Source organism: Neopsephotus bourkii, unplaced genomic scaffold (genome assembly GCF_033783945.1).
Source record: "Neopsephotus bourkii isolate Nb327-2 ecotype Australia unplaced genomic scaffold, CSIRO-AGI_Nbou_v1 NB_107, whole genome shotgun sequence".
In the NCBI taxonomy this organism is placed as follows: domain Eukaryota; kingdom Metazoa; phylum Chordata; class Aves; order Psittaciformes; family Psittacidae; genus Neopsephotus; species Neopsephotus bourkii.
Window position 1 is genome coordinate 14,345,109 of NW_026900624.1, and position 24,159 is coordinate 14,369,267.

General features: G+C 38.2%; 1 protein-coding gene across 5 annotated transcripts in view; it reads left to right on the plus strand.

Annotated features, from left to right (window-relative positions):
• The window catches only part of IFT56 (intraflagellar transport 56), a 51,965-nt gene extending 28,049 nt beyond the window's left edge, over window positions 1-23,916 (plus strand). The window contains exons 10-18 of one of the 5 annotated variants that reach the window (XM_061361919.1): window positions 58-113; window positions 1,771-1,824; window positions 2,180-2,243; window positions 8,325-8,413; window positions 14,514-14,597; window positions 16,830-16,899; window positions 19,470-19,576; window positions 21,316-21,449; window positions 22,799-23,915. In XM_061361919.1, coding sequence (XP_061217903.1) covers window positions 58-113; window positions 1,771-1,824; window positions 2,180-2,243; window positions 8,325-8,413; window positions 14,514-14,597; window positions 16,830-16,899; window positions 19,470-19,576; window positions 21,316-21,449; window positions 22,799-22,910 — 770 coding nt within the window. In that variant the 3' untranslated portion in view covers window positions 22,911-23,915. Of the gene's footprint in view, window positions 1-57; window positions 114-1,770; window positions 1,825-2,179; window positions 2,244-8,324; window positions 8,414-14,513; window positions 14,598-16,829; window positions 16,900-19,469; window positions 19,577-21,315; window positions 21,450-22,798 lie in introns of those variants that run through there. The other 4 variants (XM_061361934.1, XM_061361928.1, XR_009726746.1 and 1 more) reach the window with 4 other exon arrangements.
• The last annotated feature ends 243 nt before the right edge of the window (window positions 23,917-24,159 follow it).

Here is a 24,159-nt window from a genome sequence, read left to right on the forward strand (position 1 = left end):
CTTGTTCTAATACAGTGTGCTATGGGTTGTCACGCATTCTAATGTCTGGTATTTCAGATGATGTGCAGGAGGCTTATAACCTGATGAAGGACCTGGAACCTACAGCTCCACAGGTAGTTGGAAACTGATGTCATGGTATATAAAGACAGAGATTATAAGTGGATATGAAATCTGCCACATACAAAAGTGGTATCCTGAGGACAGCTTGTCCCATTCCCACTCTTAAAACTCTTCTGTTTTGCATCTTTATCAACAATAGACTTAATGTGCATGCATAAATTATATATGTGAATATATGAATACTTAGGATGTTTTTTACTGTACCTCTTGGGATTAACTAAGAATACATACAAGAAATAATATTTCTGTAAAAATTAGCTAGATTAGATTAAATGTTTTAAATAACAGGTCTTTTCTAATCCTATCTCACTTTGGCTGCAATGAGTGGGAAGTGCAGTGTCCCTTGGCTGCTACTGTAATTTTCTTTTGTGGCTGTTCCAACATCCTTAGTCTCTGATTTATTCCTCTTTGCAGTTTATTTTCCAAAGGTCACATAGCTGGGCATGAAAGGGACCTTTCATGAGTCTGTGTGAGAATTAGATGGAGGGAGGGGAAAGAAAACCTCAAGAACACAGATCTGGTGATTCTGTGCTAAGGAGTGTCTTCTGCTGTTGCTTTCCACTTCTTGCATTTTTCAGTATAGCAAGACTTACGTGAATGGTTTTTTGGCATCCTTTTTGGCAGATCCTTTAGCCTCTGTTTCTGATATATGTGCCCAATACACATAACATAGTGTCATTCTCAGTCACATTTCGAAACAAGAATCTTTGTGAGTTTTTTTCCCCCTATTTTCTCACATGGAACTCCCCGCTAAGACTTGCAAAACTACTTGTATATCCTTCTGCAGGTCTTCTCAAATTTCTTGTTTGTCATGATACCTATAGGGTAATAATTTGGCATCTGTAAGAGAGTTGGTAAGAGTGCTAAAATTATTATTTACCATGCTGCCTAGTACTCTCAGATTATTTCTTTGCACTCCATTGTTGGGCTCTGTAGGTGTTTCTCTTTCTCCTATGACAGTGCTGGCCAGATTTATCAAAAGTACCGATTAAAGCAGGTTTATAGAAATAATTCTTAATTAAAAGATTTTAGTAAGACAAATGAGTCTGTTACATGCTGAGAAAATCTTGTTTAGAGAAGAATTAAACTATACTTGTATCTCAGAGTAGAGATTACAGGGTACTCTAGTCCTGTTCCTAATTTCAGTAGAGTAATAAAATGATCACAGAGCACAAATCTAGTGACATTTTTGCCCTGATGAAAAATACAGTGCATTTTGGAGCAAGGATGTTAGTGGTTATACTTAACCAATATGCATACTTGATGTGAGATCTGTGCCTTAATATAACAATATAGCACTTATGATTCTTCGTTACATGATTGTGAAGAAAGCATGATAGTATGTTACGGTGTTCCTTCTGGTGCATTGTCTTTGGGCATAAGACTTACCAGAAATCACATTACACCTTTTCATCGCACATACTTGGCAGATGTGACTAGTGAGTAAAATGCGTTTTTGGGGGGTAACTTTGTCCTACTGTGCTGAAACACCATCATAGTATCATATTAACCACCTACCTCTTAAACTGATTTGGGATAGAGCTGAATTTAGGAAGAAAATATGTAGACATAGGTGGCTCTTACTCGTCTCCTGAAATCTTCACTTTGTCCTCTCTAATGCTTTTAACATTATTTTTCTTCCCCCCCCAGGAGTACATCCTCAAAGGAGTGGTAAATGCAGCAGTTGGACAAGAAATGGGCTTGGTAAGTGAAGCCCATGAGATTCTCCAACTTCTCCAACAGCAGAATACGAACAGATCTGTAGGGACCAGAATGGAGTAAAAGAGACAGTCATTTAATTGCCGGATCTCTGAGTCTCTTAATCTTCTTCTGTATAGTACTCAATCTAGAATGAGTGAAATGCAAATCTCTGTTGCTAGTCCTGACAATAAATCAAGATGAATTTGGCTTTTCTGTCCTGCTTCCAAAAGGCCTGTTTGCCTTCTAGAAATATACAGTGGTACATCTCTGTCCATTCCTCAGCGTGTATTTTCACTGTGTATTGGAGCATGAGCTCTGGAACTCATGTTGGGTTTGTGGTTTTGTTTTTGTCTCCCAGAGAGATCATCTGAAAATTGCTCAGCAGTTTTTCCAGTTGGTGGGTGAATCAGCCAGTGAATGTGGTATGTTCAAAATGTTCTTTCTCCATTATGTAATCCTTCTTACAGTATCCAAATATATACCATCATATCTCTGTCTAACTGCTGACTGTTAGCATGACACTTGCTAGGTATTTTGTTGCTATAGTGTGAGTAACAGTCTAACATATATTTGAAAACAAATTTGCAAGCTTAAATTAGCAGTCTCAATTGATTCTAAACCTTACTGCATGAATTTGGCTGGAAAAGAGGCTATACTGCAAGCTGCTAGTCTTCACTGATAGATTCAGTGGCAGTTTGCCTTTGACTAATCCCATTACAGAAACAGAAGACAACAGCATAATTAGAGGAAGTGTGCAGCTGAAGCCTCACAGGTACAAATCTAGGACTGCTAGCAAATGCCTATTGAGTTCATAGAGCTCTAGCACAAGTGTGCCCTGGAACTGAGGATGATAAAAATGTAAAGAAGAACTGGACTACAGAGAGAAATGGAGGCTCTGTGACTAACTCTTTGGTGGAATTAAAAAAATAAGAAAGCAAAAATGAAACTTAACAACAAAATCAATATATTTTCAATATTTACTTATTCAATAATATACCAAAACAAGAGCTTGTTTTCCCTTCTCCTTACCAAAGTAAAACCAAAATCCCAAGTAAAAAGACAGTAGTTGGAACACAGAAATTCAGCCAAAATGGTGCTTCAATTGTAGGCATTTTCTCTAGAATTGTTTCTTTAGGTGGATAACTTAAGCATGTTTATAGTGCTTATAGTCCTCAGAGACAGAACGCTGTCTCCTGCGTCCATGGTGACTAAAGAGAAGGAGCTCAAGAGGCAGAGCGACAGCACTGATGAAACTTTCAGAAATACTGTTGAGCCATTATGTTCCTCTTGCAGCCCTTATTCTGTTGAGATTATGCAGCAGGGCGTTTCATGTTGGAAGGCTGGAAGTGATTCCATAGATGAGGTTTTTCTAACACATTCATTTTGCATTGGGGCTTTCCCTTTGGAGCTGGGATCCAAGTTAATAGAAAGAAGCAATGTGAACTGCAGTAGTGGAGAATTCAGTGGGCATATAACTAACAGGGTTTGTGATGCCAGTAAAGTCAGCGTGAGTGATAAAATGGTGGTAGACCTCTTAATGCCCATAACAGTCATGCAGGTGTCGTGAGTGACTGTAGCACACATGGATAAAAATAATGCAGAGACAGTCTGAGAAGAGATACCCTGAAAAGATGTATAGTGAAGATGTAGCCCAAACCCAAAATTGAAATTGTTAGGAAGCTAGAAGACTTAATTTTATTGTGAAATATTTTTAAACCCATATGCAGAACAAGATAGAGAGGCTGAGACTTGAGGTATGGTTGAGGGGCAGAAAGGAGGGAAAAAAAAAAGAATAAAAGAACAGAAATGTAGTTCAATTAAGAAGGTGGGTTATTTGGGAAAAAAATGAGCCTATGGGAAGGATCGGTTCCAACTAAAGGTTAAGTGGAAACATTGGTTTCCACTGCAAGCATCTTAGAGGCTTGGTACTTCCATGTAAAAACTGCTTTGTCATCTTTTTAGAAACTTGTGGGAGAAAGCTTACATACAGAAGAGCACACAGTTCAGAGTAACTCCTCCTTTAACAGTGAAATAGTGCGGGGGTTTTTGTAGCTTCAAATAGATGACAGATGGAGGTAAACAAACTGTAGACAGGAAACAGAAGAGGCAAACAGAATTCATTTTAGATAGGACAAAACAAAAAGCAAACACATGAAAACCAAATATGTAAGTGTTTTTAGACAAAGATGTTTTAAAAGAAGATGAATAAAGTAGAGCACCTGAGTTTAGAAGAGGAAGGTATCAACCTAAATTAATTTTTAAATGTGATAGGAGGAAGGTAACATGTAGAATATTGTTCCTATTTAATCTATAATGCGGTATTACTAAATAGATGATGCTAGTGGAGAAGTGGTTCTAAATGTTATAGAAACCTTGTCTCAGAGTAAAGTAAATATATTTTCTTTATCAGTGAGTAACATGAAATTGTTTTAAATTACATGCTCAAATAGGAATTACCATATTAAGGCTAAATATTCACCAGCCAGCCTGGATGGGAACAGTGAGTGGCATATTAAAGAGGTTAGAGTTTTTATATAGAAAGATAATTCAGTAATTGTTGGAGACTTCTATTCTGCCCATATTGCCCTACTAAATGCAATGACATAGCATGATATAAAGAATTCATTTTTAAATGCCATGTTTTTATCTTTCCTACAGGACACACAAGTGAGCAAGTGACTCTAGACCGATATAAAGATTACATAGAACCTGATTAGAAATTTTATAATGAAAATCTCGTTCTGATACAGCGATCTGAGTATAATCAAATTCAAAATTCATGTGTTAGCAAATACCTCAAAAAAATCCCACAGTACTAATTTCAAGAAAGGAAGCTACATAATAACCTTTCTCATTTCTAACAGAAATCTTTTATTGAAGTAGGAGTGAAAAGGATAAAATGCACCTGATTTGAACACTTGAAGGAACCTTTTGTTTCTTTAAAGAAAGGGCTTGTATTCATAATTAATGAGGTATAGGGGACAAATAATGACATGACTAGGTTTGCCAATGGTATGAAATTACCCAATGAAGGAAAAATGAAAGCTTTCAGAATCATGAAAGCTGTGGAAGAATATCTGAGGCTCGGTAATAATATGCAAATTGAATTTAGCTTTGATTAATGCAAAGTAGTCTATGGTGGGGGCGGGACACCTTAAACTGTATTTGCAAAATTATCAGAAAAGTTGAAGAGAATTTTAGGAATTAACGAGGAAAGAGAGAACAAAACAAAATAATTACTGTGTCATTGGCTGTTTAACACAATATTTCAGTGATGATTAGGAAGTCTGCAGTGCAGATTGTTGGAAGCTAGGGGAAACTTCGAAGGAAGTAGCATTACATAGCACAGCATGTATTACATTTGAAATCAGAATATATTCTTTTGATACCTATATTCTTATTCAGCAAGCTTCTGAACCAGATAGACTTTGGCTCCAATAGGATATTTTTCATGTTTTTATGTAACTTAGCATGTTAGCCACTATGTTGTATATTTGTGGTCGGTTTTGTTCTGCTGCCTTTGTTTTGCTGGATTTAGAATTAAGAACAGAATTCTTGCTGTTTGGGGTTTTGCTAAATAGCCTGCTCCTGCTATTCAAGTATGTAAGTTGTGCTTCAGCACTTCCCACTGGGCCAGACCTTGCAAGGAGCTTGTACCACTAGATTGTCTGTTTAAGATCTTTATCAAGTCACTTAGCTGCTTTGTTACAAAAGTAGGTTGTGTTCACTAGTGAGTAAATCCTTTGCTCACAACTGTGTCTACAGGGCTCCTGATTTTAATGTGTTTTATCAAAAATTAATGGACTAAAATGAAGATGTGGAATATTTTTTCATTACAGATTTCTTTCTGACTTGCTCTTCTTAACTGTAGAAATCCCATGACCGCATTAAGAAAAAAGCAACATCAGAGAGTTTAAGAAATACACAGTGTAATGTGTTTGTATATGTACACATTTCGTCTCATGTTGAAAGTTATGTATTTTAGGAGGATTAGGGACACCCAAACAAAAAAAAACCACCAAAACCAACCCCCACATCCCTCAAATCAGGAAGTACTTACAATGTAGGAGTCTGTACTCCCCCTCTAGCAGCAATGAATAACATCCAGAACAGCAGCTTGGTTTACTGCTTTGTGTTTGGGTTTTTGTAAGCTTATTAAAAATACTTAATCCCAGTGACATGACATAGAACTGGTATTACAAAGGAGGATATAAGTAGATTTTTATAATTAATTCTCATGCTCTTCTCCCAGAGTCTCAACTGGGTGGAAAATTAAACAGACCAGATTTCTGAGATAAGTTAAGGATAAAATAGGGCAAGAGGAACATTAGTGAAAGTAAACTATCATCAACATTTCCATTAAGTGCAGTGTTTCTTGGTGCTTAACATCAGTCTTACAAATTGTCCTAAAAACACTGGAAGGATAATGGAGGAAAGCACTCCTTTCATTTTCACTGTTCCTCTTTTAGGACCAAGCAAGTGGGAGGAATGAAACACTTCTGGACTTTGTGCAGTCTTTTCTTCAAGGTATTCTTAGGTCACCTGAAGAAATTTTTCAAAACGAGAACTTTTTTCTCTTCCTGCATGAGTCACATGGGATGAACTAGGACTATAAAATTCTAGGGGGTTTGCCAGTAGTTTTTGCTGAGATGAGTGAGATTTGCAGGCGTTCTACTTGGTTTTTTAATGAAATCTTCCACTAAAAATACATGGAGGATGGTATACTGTGATAATGATCATTTGACATCATGAAGTCCTAGTGATTTGACATCACTTGCATTTGTGCCTTCCTAGCTGTTGCTTGGGCTCACCCAAAAAAGTGAAGTGCAAGGTCCTACACCTGGGTCGGAGCAATCCCAGGCACAGCTACAGGTTGGGCAGAGAAGTGATTCAGAGTAGCCCTGCAGAGAAGGCCTTGACCGACACTGACATGACAGTCAGTGAAAAACTGAACATGAGCTAGCAGTATGTGCTGGCAGGCCAGAAACACCCATGTCAAGGGTTGCATGAAAAGGAGCGTGACCAGCAGGTCGAAGGAGGTGATCCTGCTCTGACTCTGCTCTCATAAGACCTCAGTTGGAGTATTGTGTGCAGTTCTGGTGTGCTCAACATAAGAAGGACATGGAGCTGTTGGAACAAGTCCAGAGGAGGGCGACGAGGATGATCAGGGGGCTTGAGCACCTCCCCCATGAAGACAGGCTGAGAAAGTTGGGCTGTTCAGCCTGGAGAAGAGAAGGCTGCGTGGAGACCTCATAGCAGCCTTCAAATATCTGAGGGGGGCCTACAAGGATGCTGTAGAGGGACTCTTAATCAGGGACTGTAGTGACAGGACATGGGGTAATGGGTTGAAACTTAAACAGGGGAAACTCAGGTTAGATATAAGGAAGAAGTCCTTTACTGTGAGGGTGGTGAGGTGTGGAACAGGTTGCCCAAAGAAGTGTTAATGCTCCATCCCTGGCGGTGTTCAAGGCCAGGTTAGAGAGAGCCTTGGGCGACATGGTTTAGTGAGAGGCATCCCTGCCCATGGCACGGGGGTTGGAACTTGATGATCTTAAGGTCCTTTCCAACCCTCACCATTCTATGATTCTATGATCCATTTCTGACCAGTCTCTGCTGATTGAGTCTTATTAAAATTAGTCCTAGTAAGCTTACTTCAGAATCTCTAAAAAAGTTTTAAAATAGTTCTTGAGTAGCACAGCATGCAATTTTGGGGCAGATTACAGCATAGCATGATGGTAAAAAGTTTACAATAACATAGTGGCAGCAAAGTTTACTGACACTTACTTGTACTGATATGCCTAATTTATTTATGGCCTCACTACTTGTGAGCAATTTGGTAATCCCAAATGCATGGAAGTTAATTTTCATGTTGTCTTTTTTCATTCAGTGGTTTTCTTGTGTGTTTTTTTGGTTTTGGTGGGTTTTTTTTGGGTTTTTTGTTTTTTGTTTTTTTTTTGTTTGTTTGTTTAATACCAGTATTTTCAGCATATCAGGTTTACTTTCTTAGTGAAACTAAAATTAAAATATATCGATCTTCTTTGTCCAGGATAACTGAAAAGCTTAATTTTAAAGGTTGGACTTGATTATCTTAATGCGCTTTTCCAACCTAGTTGATTCTATGATTCTATGAAAAAAAAAAAGCCTAGCTAGGTTAGAATAGCAAACTCAGGCTTTGTATGAAGTGTCCTAAGTGTGAGAATAACTCTCAGTAAAATTATGTTACGGAAATTGTGCCATGGAGAAGGCCTGTTACTTAAACAGTTTGTCTCCATAGAATTTGCTGTTGAATACAGTCTTGCAATAGTTATTGCATGCTGTAGAGAAAGTTGACAAGATGAACTAATAGTTTTTCTAACCTCTAGTATGGTCCTTTGCCTGAAAAGGCAAGCTATGCTATTTTTAGAAGTTAGCTGCTTTCACAGTTGCCAGCCACCTTGGCAGTGATTTCCATTACCATGTGACTTTTAAGTTCTACAAATTTGCATTTCTCTTTTGAATTTTAGATACCATTCCAGGAAGACAGTGCATGTCCTCCTACTTCTTTCTTCTTAGACAGTTTGGTAATGTCCTGATTTACCTCAACTCAGTCAAGGTTAGTATTATTATTTAGTACTCTAATGCATGGAATGAATACTAATGGAATTAGACTGTACTGTATGAGACACTGTGTAAACATAAAAGGATACAGAAACACAACAGTAACAACAAAACACAGGAACAAGTGAGATGTAAGTGGTCAGGTACAGCAAAAGGCTCAAAATGTGAAGAAGCTGTTTTTAAGATAGCATTGTGCAGCATGATGGGCATTATGGTTTCCTCATACTTGCAATTTAACCATTATCAGGCTTTCTGGTGGCATCACAGAATATGAGGAAGATAATTATAGGAAGACAATGAAAAAATGGGGGTATTTATGGAGTGGGCAACATGGAGAAGAGCCAACAAACCAACCAAACAAATGTCTTCTCAAGATTTACCAAATAAGTGATGGAGATTATTGACAATTGCTATATTGTGAACATCATTTTAATAAACAAGAGTGTGTAAGGAATATAGGACATGAAAGATCTGGAAAGTAGTAATGCTTATATTTTCCAGGGAGAGCAGCCACTGAACAGCTAAGATAGGGCATTACTACCAAAGCAGTAAGCTAAGAACATTATTTTTGCATAAATAATCTGAGTGGTACCCTTCAGGCAATGTTGCATTTTTCAAAGTAAGAGAAGGTGTTTGCAGTTGTTACAATACAGCATTACCGGATTACCAAAATTCAGTGGATAAAATGGGTGTAATTTACAGATACCCAGTTATAAGTCAGATGTGAGGGGAGAGAGAGAGGCTGGAGTGTGATTAAACAACTGGAGTTTTCTTCCAATTATTTGAAACTAGAGCTCTAAGAACTCTGTATTTGGTAGGAAGAGGAACAAGTATCTAAAAAGAAATTACTAAGGGGATACACGTGATAAGCAAAATCGCAATGTTCTAAGGTGGGTGAGATCTAAAGAAAAACATGCCCTGGCAGTGCTCAAGGCCAGGCTGGGCAGAGCCTTGGGTGGTTTAGTGTGAGGTTTCCCTCCCCATGGCAAGGGGGGCTGGAACTAGATGATTTGAAGGTCCTTTCCAACCCTAACTATTCTGTGATTCTGTGTAATGGTGGCAAAAGCATCTGGTGGGTGAAAAATGAAGGTGCAGTGTTTTTAAACTTTACCTGGAAAGACATCACTGAAGAAATCCCAAGTGGCTGTAAGCACTGGAATGGCTCCACTGTAGACATACACCATCACCACCCCAAATTGAAGTGTGAGTACAGTCGAAGGAAAGGAGAGCTGGAACCTTAACAGTGAGATTTGTTTTGCCTAACTTGAGCCATCTAAAAGTCAGATTTCTAAGTTATAACCAATGATCTGGTCTCAGTCTATAGCCAAAGGGGGCAGATGGTAATTTCCAGAGGAAAATTCATCCTATGTATTTCCTACACTTTCCTTAGAATGCAATGAGTCACCCCATAGAAATGCCTAGCTCTTGCTGTTTCCTTTAAAAAGTTCTTAAACAACTAGTTCTAACCTGAAAAGTTTAAAGTTAAATGTGATTACTCACCACCTCCAAGGTATTTGGGAAAACTTAGAAATGAGAGAGAGAGAATCATCTGGGGAAACAAATGGATTTGTCATTGATATTGGAAAGTAAGGCTAGTATTTGTAAATAAAAGAGCCAGAAACAAACAAGACACTGAACAGAAATTAAGAGGGTGAAAGCAGGCAATGGAGTGAGCAGAGGAGAGGTCAAAGTCATGAGGCAAGAGAATTGCTATGGGGGGGGATTAGATGAGACAATTATGCATCTGTGAGGGTATAAAGGAAAGTGTCATAGGAAGGGTTGGAAAGACAATCTGAAGAGAAAAGGAAGAGCACAGAATACTCGGTGTTACTTTGTAAGATGTTAGTAAGAGCCTATGCAGTGAAAGTATAGGTGAGGAATAGATTTAATGCTTAAAAACTGTCAGAAGGGAGGCAGAAACAGTGACAGGTACAAATAGCCAAGCCTTCAATCCTGCTATATTTATCAACTAGAAGGAGCATTTGACCTTGTGAAATTTGGGAGAAACGATTTTATTATGTGTGCCTAGGAGAGGGGAAGGGTTATCTGACTGCTTGTGCTTGAAAGTTTTGTTTTAAAAACTTATCTGTTCTGAAAGCATGCAGAACTACTGTGATACATAACATACATATGTGGATCTCAGCTTGCAAGCTGGACTTGCCCACATATACACACCTTGGCATCAGTAACCATATGTCTGTTTTGATTTGACCCATATTTAAGCAAAGATAATACTTCCTTGGTTTTCATTATAAGGGTGCAACAAAATATTAAGCTAAGTAAAGAAAATTCAGTGTAAAAAAAAGATTGATGCCTTTCATTGCACAGTGGCATACTCTTATTTGAAATACTGACCACAACCCCCTCAAATTCTGAAAGTAAGGTGATTTGGACAATAACTAGAAATTGAAATGTTATCTAAAGACATCTAGAAGATAGACATTATTTGCTACAGAGGGAAGTTAAGAAAAGAAAATTATACAATATGAGGATTAGAATAAACAAGGTGTATTTGAAACCTCCATTTGTATTAGGAGAGGCTGAAAACAAGATACAGCTTGTTGGAATTACATCAAACTCAGTGTCTTTTCCAAGAAAACGCATTTTGTCCCTCTCAGAACACAGGTGGTTTATGAAACTAATTGTCATAGTTCAAGGTAGGGTTGAGATTGCAATTTTGGATGGTTTTATAGACTGCATCTAGCAAGTTGCAATACGATTAGGCTTAAGTAAAATACGTTGTTAAATTCTTGAAGGGGATCATAAATACTGGTATTTGAGACAATGCAGTTGATAAATAGCAAGGACTAAGGGCAAAAGTCTTCTGCCTACTACCACTTTCATTGCATGATCCTTTTGAAGTAGTTCATCATTCTCATGATTTTTTAGCTGAGACTAGCCACTGCTCAGATTTACTTAGGTCATTCCCTTTCTCTTCAGGGCACAGGGATGCAAACAGTTCTTCCTGTGCCATGTTATAGGCAAAGTTTAGGTGGCTTTACAGTGACTGGTGTGCTTCATTCACAGGGATAAAGTTTAACAGAATCTCTGCAGCTCTTTAAGTGGAGCTGTGCACTCTTGAACATTGTTTGTATTACGTTATCTCAGGAAACACCACCTTCATTCATGATTTGATTAAAACTGCTGTAGGCATGAGAATGTCTCAGAGGATACCTTATTATAAATGTATTGCCAGCTGCCCTGAGGGTGACACAATAACACTGACGATCAACTGAGAAGAAAAGCTAATTCAGGCTCAGCTGAGTTCTAGCCACAACGAATGCTTCATTGTTCAACTGGGTATCTGAGCATGTCATTGAAATGGACATCACTCAGAGCACAGTTAGTTTTATAAAATGATTGAAGACCACTAAAAAGACCTCACAAGAGTGAAGTGCAGTACATGTAATGTAGTTTGAAAAAAACAAAACGAAACATCTAGTTGCTGTGAATGCGTTGCACTATCAGCAGCACTAGTTCATTTCTATTGGTTTTGGGTTTTGCATCAGGTGTGGTCTCTAGCAGTTACACAGTTAGGATAAAATGACATTGTTTTTGAGTTTTGTTGTTGACAGAATTATTTTTTCATTTTCGTTAAAAAATACATAGGGGCTGTTTGAACAGAAGAATCATGGAATCACATAATGGGTTGAGTGGGAGGGGACCTTAAAGATCATCTAGTTCCAGCCCTGCTGCCATGGGCAGAGATATCTTCCACTAGACCAGGTGGCTCAAGTTCTCATCCAACCTGGCCTTGGAACACTTCCAGGGATGGAGCAACAACAGCTTCTCTGGGAAACCTGTGCTAGTGTCTTACCGCTCCCATAGTGAAGAATTTTTCCTAATATCTAGTCTAAATTTCTTCTCTTTGAGTTTAAAGCCATTCCCCCATGAAACTACTCATGCAGTAAAAGAAGAAACTATTCATGCAGTAAAACTAGCATTATGCTCACCAGCTTTGCTTAACCTGGACTTCTGCTGATGCACATGAAACTATCATTGAGGAAGAATACAGTAACATGTTGTAATTCTCCTACAGTGAAACCCATTAGTTCACCCTAAGGGTACTGAAATGTTTTCACAAACTGAGCGTAAGATTCACCTGATTGGTTCATCCTCATGCTTTCACATAGCTTGCTATATTTGCTATAGCTTGCTATATTTGAACCGTAATATAGACATCTGAGAAAAGGTGCTCCCTCTCCCCCCCCCAATCTCCTATCAAGGCACTAGCTTGATGTATGTGGGTGGATGGGATCAATACCCTTTGTTATCTGCCTGCAACAGGAAACAGAAGAAGTTTCTCAAGTGTCCCTACATCATGAAAGAAGATAGAGAGCTCTGGGAAGGGGGTTTACCCTTCTTTTATATCTTCCCATATCTTTTGTACAGTCCCAAGTATGCCTTCCCATATCTTTTGTACAGTCCCAAGTATGCCTATGCCTTTTACCTCCTCCTCACTGTTAAAGAGGGAACAAAACAAAAATTGTATCTTCCTACACAAGTTCTGTTTCTTTTGTAGATGCTATATAAGGAAAAACATTTCTTCTTGCTGGAGTGGGTCCAGAGAAAGCCAGTGAAGCTGGTGAAGGACGTGGAGCACAAGTCTTATGAGGAATGGCTGAGAGAACTGGGGTTGTTTAGTCTGTAGAAAAGAAGGCTCAAGGGGATCTTACTGCTCTGTACAACTACCTGCAAGGAGGATGGAGCAAAGAGGTGGCTGGTCTTTTCTCCCAAGTAGCAAGTGATAGGACAAGAGGAAACAAGGTCAAGCTGTGCCTAATATCCAATAAAGTTTAGATCGGATATTTGGAAAAATTTCTTCACCAAAAGGATGATCTGGCATTAGAACAGGCTGCTCAGGGAAGTGAATCACTGTCCCTGGAAATGTTCAAAAATCACGTAGACAAGGCCCTTAGTGACATCGTTTAGAGCCCATCCAAGGACTTGGCAGTTCTGGGGTAACAGTTGGACTGATGATCTTAAAGGTCTTTTCCAACCAAGTTGATTCCACAATTATTCCACACGCCTTGCTGTTATGCACCAGGAAGGCCTTTGTTACAGCAATTATCCTGCATAAACCACCCTGCTTTTTTCTCACGCTCTTTCATAAGCACTGCACCTCTGCTCGGCAGGGATCCTCAATTCCATCTACGCTTGTAGTTGTGGTATTGTGTTCCACCTTAGCTCTACCAGGTCTACTTGGTGTAGCAGTATAAGTGCTGAACAGAGAACACAGCTTTTGGTCATCTGAGTTATACTTCAGTCTTGACATATGACCGTTATCAAATCTAAGCTATTTGGGTCAAACCCAAGTATCAGGCTAACTTATACTTAGAGTTACATTTCCTTTTTTGGCACATACAGCTTTTCAAAAAAGATGCAGATCAACCTGACTTGTCATTAACCAGGTTTGTCCAGTTTAATATTATGGGAGAGAAAAATGTGGTGTTGCACATCGAATAGAGTGCATGTAAGCAAAGGCTGAGCTCAAAGAAGTCTCACTGCACCTATTACACACCAGGCAGGTGTGCTGCCTGCCTACAGCTGCTACTGCAACTCCACCTCCATCATGGGATCCAGTGTGTCAGACTAGCATATATCACACAGCCAGATACACAGGATCTCCTGTTGCACCTTGAGAAGTCGTGGAAAAACAAACTGTTCATCTCCTTAAGCCATTAGGGAGTCAACTACTTATTTACCACCCTAGTGGTGAAATAAGTGCTTAGGAGGTGAAAGAGACTATGGCAGCACAGCGTGTCTTCACATGCCTGAAGTGAAAATTATACCCACAAAGCTGCCACTGCAATTTTGATCTTGAAGCATTCCCCAGACATCTCATGGTTAATATTGTGGAATGTTCCAGCTGTGTTTGTAGTCATGAATGTAGGATGGAAAGTCAGTCCATAATTTTCTACCCACTGTTTATAAATGCCCTATGTTCATAATGTGGGTTTTTCTTTTTCCTTCCCATTGTCTTGTTATAGTCTAACTCAGATTGGAGAGCAGGGGTATTTTTAATGTTGTTATACCATGGGAGGAGGGGTTTTTTCTTATTTATTTGGATTTTGTCTGTGCATCTTATTTTCCAGAGTTACTTCTACAATGATGATACTTTTAACTTCAACTATGCTCAAGCCAAAGCTGCCACAGGCTGTTTTAATGAGGCTGAAGAGGTATGCATTTACTTACCTTAAAAAACAGTGGAAACATTTCCCACATACTTTCTTCTTTCCTTCATTTTTTTCGCTCCAGATCTTCATGTTGGTTGAAAATAAGCAGGTTGTGTAGAATATAATCTTCCCCTTCTTAGAGGAAGTGAAATTCTCAGTGAACACCATTCAGAAAAGATTATCTTGCTAATCTTGTAATGTGAGCTATATGGGAAGCCATGCTGCTTGTGGTGCATCACAAGAGTGCTTGCAGCTATCTCTAATTGATCAAAGAATGCCCTCTTAATCAGATTTCCTACGCTTTGTCTGGGATCCCAGGCAGTCTTATTGTTCAGGCTGACAGGGGCATGCTGAGTAAAAGACATCAAATAGTTAGGAGCTTCTAGGTATCCCTAGAAAATTGTATATAAATAAATAAATAGATGTATGTCTTCCTCTGAGAAATGTGCAGGGAAATGAGGAAATGTTCACTATCTTATTCAGCAGTATCCAGATGCAGCTGGAAGAGATTAACTTCTACACACAGCATTTTTTGCGTCTGTGTGCACTAGAAACTTAATTACAACTAAAATATGCAAAAGCAAATAACTATTATAAAGATGGAAGCAACATTTTTCACAAGACCAGAAAGAAGACAAGCCAGAAAAAATCCCAACAAAACAATCATGTAGTCAAAAGTGAATCATACAGGGGGTTTTGGTTTGGGTTGGAGTTTTTTGTTTGGTTTCTTTTGTTTGTTTGCTTGGTTTTCCTGTCTTTTTAACTCTTCAGGTTTCTCAACAATGGAGCCCCCTGTTTTTTTCTTTTTCTCTTCCCCCCTCTCCGTACCCACACCCACACCCTTAATTTCTGTAACCTGAAATTGCATCTGTCTTTAAGAAAAATATCCAAGACTGTCATGCAAAATGGATATATATTTCAATTCACCTACCTTAAATTTAGTTAGCTTAATGAAAATGTAGGTGACTCTTTCAAAACTATGCTACTAGGCTACAGTGATTCCTGAGACTTCATAAAAATGATAATGCTGCAAGTAAGCTTTAGCTGCAGCCAGGCAACAAAGAAACACGGAGCTGTAAACTGCTGTTAATCCGCATTTTCCCTCTTACGTTCTTATAAATGATTCTATATAAACTTGGGCTTATAGCTGATGCGTTTAAATAACAGAATTATGTAATTACATTGATTAGTCTGGCCTAAGGTGTGACGGTTGATTGTGATGATACTCTCATAGAAAGATCACCCCTCCTCCAGTGTCTCATAATCTCGTAAAATACCTCCACATATAGCACATAAGTTATTTAAAAGCTTACCTCCCTAGAAGTAATGAAATAAACCTATGATAAAGTTCTACTTACAGTGACAGTGCTGCTTTCTTTTTATTTCTTCCCTCCTACCCCTTCCCCTCCTTTCACCACCACCTCCCCTCTTCTCCCCCCCCCCCCCCCAGCCCAAATTAGGGGATCAGCAATGTTTAGCCAGTAAAAATGTCAGTAAATTGTCAAACTTCCTGTTCCAGCACATATATCTGTTCCTATAAAGGTATTTGGAGTTTTGCCAGTAGCATCCTAGTATAGCTACAGATATACCTGCAGAGGGGCATAAATAGCTGTTTTCTGTGAGAAAAGCCAGAATACATTATTAAATGTATAACTTTTCCACACACATCCCTTTAGATGTAGAATGTAATAAACCAGTATTTGTACAGTAAGTTACAAAAGACAAATGTTTTGGCTCAGAACCCTACTGAATCCGAAAGGGTTCGAAATGTTTTATTGCTGACCTGGAATTCTCTCTGACATGTATAGGGAGGAAAGGCTCATATATATGTGAAAATTCTGGTATTTCAAGAAGATGCTAATGTAATTGCTTGCACTGCTTTCTAAACAAACACATTCCAAATAGCTTTTCCCACAGGCCCAGTGTTCCTTTGTGCTGTTTGTGTTGCATGGCCGCCCACTGGCACTTGCTCAGAGTAGGCCGCACCCTCCTCACAGCTTGCTGTTTCGAAGCTGTACAAGTCCCATGATAAGCATGGCCCTGTTTGAATCCTCCACCTACTCGACACAGAGAGATGAGATACCCCCACACTGCACTTGCATACCCTATCTCTTCTCTTGAAGCAGTCATTCATGTGGCTTCAGCCTTAGCTGCATGTTGAAACGAGGCAGGTCTGCCTTCTGTTTGTTTAAAAGTAGGTGCATGTATAATCTTTTATTTTCATTTTTCCTTCAGGTGTTCCTTTTGATCCGGAGTGAGAAGATAAAGCGTGATTTTGTTTACCTTAGCTGGCTAGCTCGCTGCTGTGAGTCACTTTACTCTCAACATTGCAGAATACAGATCCTCCTCTATTGCATCAGTCTTGGCAATCCACTCTCCTAATTGAATTTAATGTTGTAGGTGGATTCAGAACTATGAAAGTGAAACACTGGTTGCACTAGTTACAGTGTTGGTGGTTATTGCACCTTTCATACATCTAGCTTTAGTAAGCAATTACTGCTTCACTGCAATGCTGTTATAGCTCCATCAATGCAGCTTTGTCCTAACCAGTGACCCTTTTTCTTCTCAATTGTTTACTCAATTGCTTGAGTGAAGATTTTCTGTCTCAAAGACTGAGTTGCAACTTTTAAAATGTTCAGACTAATGATACATGGAAGCATCCATACTGGGTCAGTCCCAACAGTATCTAACAGAAGGAGCCAATGTCACTTGTCTAGGGAGAAGAATCAGGCAAACTTACACAGTATTTTTCTTCCTACTGCATTACTGCTCATATTTTCCAAACTTCTGTGCCCGAGGGATGTCCTTTATAATCTCAGCATGTTTTTTCTTCCAAAAACTTTTCCATTCTTCCCTTGAACCCTGAAAACTTTTGCTATGTTTAATATCCTATAGCAAATTATATTTAGGTTTTTGAACCAGTTTTTAAAACATTGCAGAGTACACCTCTGTACAGGTACAGCTATCGTGCCACATATAAAATAGTATAGAAGTGGGCTTGTCTAATGATTCAAGACTGAGACTCTTGAAGGTTAATTTATTTTCCTTACAGTGCCTCAATACAAAAAGGTTCTCTTATCTAACCATTTTCAGTAGTTGTCCTTGGAATGTAAATATGCATGTTTTGGGACATTATGCCATATGGCAGATGTGATAAACATCTCTAACATGATCTCTCAGGCAGGCACATCACACCCCTGGGTGCCTGTCTATGACTCCATTTTAGGACATGCCAGTTTATTTCCTTTTTCATTAAGCTGTGGTACCTGGTTGTGTTTGAGTGCTTTATATGTGAATGTTTTATGTGAATTTTTTTTTTTTATGGGATAACTCTCATTGAAAAGTGAGTAAGTTGTTCAGTAGACAGTGTTCATTCCTGTGATTCTGTGCTATAGCAGTTCTTTGACATACATCTGGGGATTCAGAACTCTTTGAAGGTGCTACTTACTATATAAGTGGATTTAACACCATGTTATCAATTAAAAATTTTCTAACTCTTTCATAGGAGTTACTCTTTATTTTTCAGTATGCCTTTTGCCATTCTGAATTCCTGCTGAAGTTTCCATAGAGCTGCTGTATTCTTCTTTGTCAGTCTTAAAATTTGTTTTTTCATTCTGTGCTAGTATTCTAGCTGCTAGAATTCTTTGCAGAAACAACTGCTCAGTGATGAATGTAGTTATCTTTTTGTGGCAAGTATGTAAATCACTATTAGATCCTTCTGGATAAAGGCTGCTGTAGAAATTACAAAGGATCATAATACATTCATGTCAGAATATGATCAGGTATTGAGTCGTAAACAATTCAATGCTGAAATATTTCTAAAGGGCAAAAAGTACCAGAGATGCATCTTTTTTGGATGTAAGACATAACTATACTGTTTATGTCAAATTCATCTTGATAAGGTAAAAAACCTCTGAATTAGCACAGTACTCAATTTCTCTAGACAGATGGGTTGGTATTTGGAGATTAAGATCTGGCTGTTTGCCACTGTATATGGTATCTGGAGCTGATGAGAGAAAAACCTGATTTGATGTCTTGCTGTCTTCTAAATTAAAAGTGTCTATAAATCCTGTGATTTGGTAATACATGTTTATTGTTGATGACTGCCACCCATTCTACCTGCAACATACTCATTAGAACAGTGGTCACAGATATAATAAGCTAAACTGTCCCTCTTTTGAAGGAGCATGAGTGGTACATGTGTGACCAGCCAGCTCCTCTTTGATAAGGAGACTGATAAGACTTGAAAAAGAAAGGGATACTTAATTTTTTCTTTTCTCCCAGTACTTGAATGAGTCTGGAATTACCAATATCAACCTCAGTATCAATAGAATGGGTTCTTATCTCCAGAAAATCAAATATTAGCACTTTTTGTGTTCAAAGACCCTAGCAGAATTTCCACTAGCTGAGATGGAAGTTTCATATTCTTCTATTTCTATTTGTGTATAGCAGTGGTGTTTAAATTTAAAGGCCAATGAAAAATTCTGGTCATATAGACAAATTTAAAACCAGCACAAAATCTCAGGAATTTGGAAACATTCACCCCTTTTTGGTTTGTTATGAATCATGGGAATTGAATGTTTAGATTGAGGTAGGCAGCAAGTATTAAAGACCTTGGTTTGGTGCCAATTAAAATTTTTCTATGTGTAAGAATACATAATCTTAAAACTCACCATCTAAATGGATTTCTACAGTTCATTGTCTTGCATAAAATAACTTCTCTAATGCTTTCCATTCTGTTCCTTAATCACATCTTAAATCAGGAGAGTTGTGCTATATTAAGTAAAGAAATTTTGGAACATTTATTCCACCTGCCATTGGGTATTATGTGGGGCATATTCTTTTCACAATCCCAGCTGTTTGTTGTTGTTGCAGATATTGTGAATAAGAAACCACAGTTGGCCTGGAAGCTCTATCTGGAGATGGAGACGTCAGGAGATTCATTTAGCCTGTTGCAGCTCATTGCCAATGATTGTTACAAAGTGAGTCTTCTCTTTAGAACTTGGTGTATGGCATGTTAATTCAGTGACTGTACCAAAAGCCTTTTTTTTTTTTTTATGTCTTTCATCATTGTCATCACTAGTGTACTTTCTTTTATAACAGCGGGATATTTATTAATGTGGATGAGTTGGCAAGGTTTAGTCAGTATTTTAACCTACAGGCCTTCTTGATAAACAGCCCCCTGAATGAAACATTGATAATTTACTCCATGCTTGAGCTGTCAATAACAGTTTCTTATACTGCCATTATTGGTAGAAATGACAAGAAACTTCTTAGAAAAAAAAATAATAATCCAGCATAGATTCAGCAAGGAGCCTTATGCTGCATTTTTTTCCCTGGACAGTTATTTTTTCCTGAAAGCTTGTAGTGGCTTCACTCAATAGAATGCTGAACGAATGTGATGGAGCAAGGTCAACAGCATCCTGAGACTAATTGTAGCTTGATGCCCCATTGCTATGCTGATAGCTGGGACGAAGGACTTCTGGCTGATTTCTTGCTGCTTTTCATGCAAGATCTCATCTTGTCCATATAGGGAACAGCACATGACTTGGGGTAAAACATTTCCTGCTTTTGTGTCAGATAGAAGAAGGACATTGAACCAGTATTTGCTTAATGGAACTAGGTCAGATGCCAGTTTGGAGAGATAGATATTAATTTTTTATCTTTTTAGGTGACACATCTGATCTTGCTTATACTCACTATCTTTATTCCCACCTGTTTAAGTGCTTGCCAGTCACCTATGGTCAAAATTACCATTTATCTGCAGAAAATTGAATTTTCTATTTATCTGTTCATCCTGTAGTATCTGTGTTTCTCTGACTAAAGTAACTCCCACAGCCCATCCAGGGTTTTTCTCAGCAGATGCAGACTTCCAACCACCAAAGGATGGGAGGTTGTTCTCAGCCTACCTTCTGTGCTCTGTTATGGGAAGATGCTAGCCATAAAGAACATTGTTCTTCAGTCTTGCCCAAGTTAAGAATACTCACAGTCATAAATAAGGTCCACAAGTTATGCTGAAATAAAAAGTCTGTTAGTGTAGTCACTCCTTTCACACTGACTGTTTTCAACCAACTTGCTTCTTGTTCACATTTACAAATAGAGAATTGAAGGAAGAAATGATAAGGTACAAGGATTTTCTTAAGTTTAGGATAATTTTGGATTACAGAGTCACTGAATCTTACTTTGTACTGTACTGTAACAGTGAAGAAAAAAATCCAGTTCCAAGTTAAACCTAAAAGACATCAAATATGTCCCTGTGACCATCACAAGGTCTCTGTGACCATCCTCTGTGACCTACGTAAGGAAAAGTAGTTCTGTTTTAAAATGTTTGGACTAGTTGGAAGTTGATGTTTTATCAAGGATTTCAGTATAGTCAGTATCTATACAACACTGGATAGGGCACCTCATAAAAAAAGAAGTTCTATAAGCTAGTGTTATCTGTATATGATCAAAACAACAGTGCAGATCATTGCCAACTAATGAAGCTCACAGTGCAGTTTGTCTATAATGTTCAAAGACATTGACCAGTAATGTTACAGTATCACCTCTTTCCCTACTGAAATGTGCCTGTTCTGTATCACTTGCTGCCTGCAGAAAAACAGCAAAATGAACATTGCTTCCATGACTTAGTGCTGATTTCCGAAAACTAAGCTCACAATTTTTAATCCCCTTCTAAAAGATGGTCATATTGTCATGAATAACGTTTCACTTTTCTGTGCAGTTGCGTCAGTTTTACTATTCAGCCAAAGCATTTGATGTTCTGGAGAGACTGGACAGCAATACTGAATACTGGGAAGGCAAGAGAGGTGCTTGTGTGGGTGTCTTTCAAATGATCTTAGCTGGACAAGAAGCAAAGTGAGTATTCTGTGTTGTATCTGAATTTATTTTGCTCTTTTCTTACTTCCAGTCAGCTGTAAGGCAGAATCATCATCTCAGCTTTAGGTCTGCGTATCCTCTTCCAATTCTCTATTGACCTTTCAGAAAACTGACACTCTGGCCGGTGCTTCCATATGAGGTGTTCAGTTTTAAGTGTATCTTCCACACAAACAGTTCTGGAATATATAGTGGAGAATAACTCATCAGTTAATGCCATGAACTGTATGAAACCAAAATACATTAGTTGTAGTATTAGGACGAGTTAAGTTATAAATGTACTATATTCGTGAACTGAGGGAAAAGCACCTCATTTCACGTTAATGGCATAAGAATGGAAAACGGTTCCATGATATTTTAAGGTTCACAGAATAGAACTAAGAAAACATTTGCTCAGTGCTGTTGGAAGGACACAATTTGACTAAACAATGTGAGTAGATGTGACTGTGTTTTCACTAAAATTTGCTTTCTGAAGAAGCTGTACATGTCAGATAAATATACTCACTTGAAAGCTTAAGGGAAATTACCTGTGTTAGTGATAATTTGCTTTCGGCCCATTTCATTGGATGGGAGAATAAGACAGAATACTCGGGCTATATTTAAGAACTGATCCCTCATAAATATTCTGCTGTAATGCCAGATGGCCATTCTCCCCTGGCCAAAGTTGCTGTTTCATACATGACTGGTAGGTATGTATCTTGGCTTTTACACCCTTCTTGTATTCCCTTCTGTGCTGGAGTAATCTCATTAACTAGTGCACCCTTCAAGTGTCCTTTTAGCAATTACTGCAGTAGATACAGTGAAATACACATAGGTTGCCTGTTTTTCAGTATGCATACAAGTTCTTGCAGTAAACTAGCTGGTAAACTGGAGCTTCATACTGGTTTATCATATTGGTAATGTTCATTTCCATGTTATTTGTATTAATGTGTAAGGTGCTTTGGCAGTATTAAGCTAGATGTTTCCATACTGAAGACTAGCAAACAGCATTAAAGTCAAAACCAAAAAAAGCTTGCTTTATTCTGGGGAGCTATTTTGCAAAAGTAAAGATCTATATATGAATATACACACATGCAAGCACTAAACTCCAAACTAATTACACTTTGCTGACTTTCTTGCTTTTAATTTCTCATTGCAATGAAATACAAGGTGGGGTTTTTGTGTTCCCTGGGTTCACATCTACTGTGCATTTTTACCTCTAACTGCTCTGCAGATTAATGGACCCCTCTGTCTAGGAGCCATGCTTTGCAAACTAGTTTGGATATGGGTAGTTGTTTATTGTATAAGCTGGGTCTTGCCCTCATTTAAATCTTTGCTTTTCACCTTTATAGAGAGACTCTACGGGAAGTATTGCATCTTCTGAAGAGCACTGGCAATTCTCAAGTAGAATACATTGTCCGCATCATGAAAAAGTGGGCCAAGGAGAACAGAGTCCCTGTTTAAGTCAGTGCCACAAAATGAACTGGGTCAGTTACTGCTCTGTGCGTGGCTTCAAGATGTGGGTCCTGGTTTCTTCTGTGCATTCTGGGTATCTCCTTCCTTGCAAAACTTTAAATGATCAAGCAGATTGACGCAGCTGAGCAACAGTGTAGTGGAGTGAGATTGCAAAACATGCAGCAAGTTTGGTTTGGGTTTTTTTTGGTTGGTTGGCTTTTAAACCTTTACTGGTACTTTTCCTGTTGCATCAATCTCTATTCCTCATTCTAATTTTCAGGTTTTTAGTAATAGTTCCAGCTGTCCACAAGTCAGAGTGTTCCTCAGATTTCTCCACACAAGTTACTGGACTGCTCTGTGGGCTTTTTTTCCAGCAAGCCTTCTGGCCTCTGGAGAAAACTCATTTGTTGAATGACTGAGAATTGTTGAATGACTCTATTCAGCAAGTGATGGAATGTGCATATAGAGAAGATGACAGGGACTACCAAAAGCAAATACTAGGGTATCAGGTAATATGTAAACACGTATATTACCTGTCTGGAGTAAAATACAAACCATGTTCTGAGCACTGTCCTTTTCTGGATAAATCTTAATAACTATTACCATCATTTATTTGGCTGACTGTATTGTTTAATCTTGCTTTGTAGGTTTGACATTCAAAACACTGATTCATGTTAATACAATTCATGTGAGTGATCCATTTAGTTTAGCAATCTGATGGATAAAAGAGCAGGATGCTTTGAATAATTTTCTTCAGCATTTACCACCCTCATTAGCAATATATTTATTATACTTGGGATTTATTATACTCTCCTGTTCTTTAAAGAGAACAGTTCAGGGAATATATAATTCTAAGAAGGCATCAGTTGTAATATAGAAATGTGTTATAATTTTTGTAGTGTGAAACGTGTACATTGTTTCTAAAAGGAAAGTTTACATTTTGTTGATCTGTAAAATACTGACAAAGTATTTTTTTATCTTTTTAGGGGGAACTCAGAATACTGTATTCTCTATTGTCTATTTCTATTCAAATCTATTCACTTTGATTAAAGCTCTGAATGGAATGCCTTGTTGGTCTGTGTTGCTTCATACTGCAAAAGTTGAAATAGTATATTCATTTTGCTGTGGAAGAGGGTAGATTTGTGACTGGTCATTAAATGCATGTTCATTAATCTGTCTAAGGTAAGCCAGTGGCCTTGATCCTGATTTTATGGTAGTTTGCTGAAAATAAGGAGGCTGGGTGTATGTGGAACATACA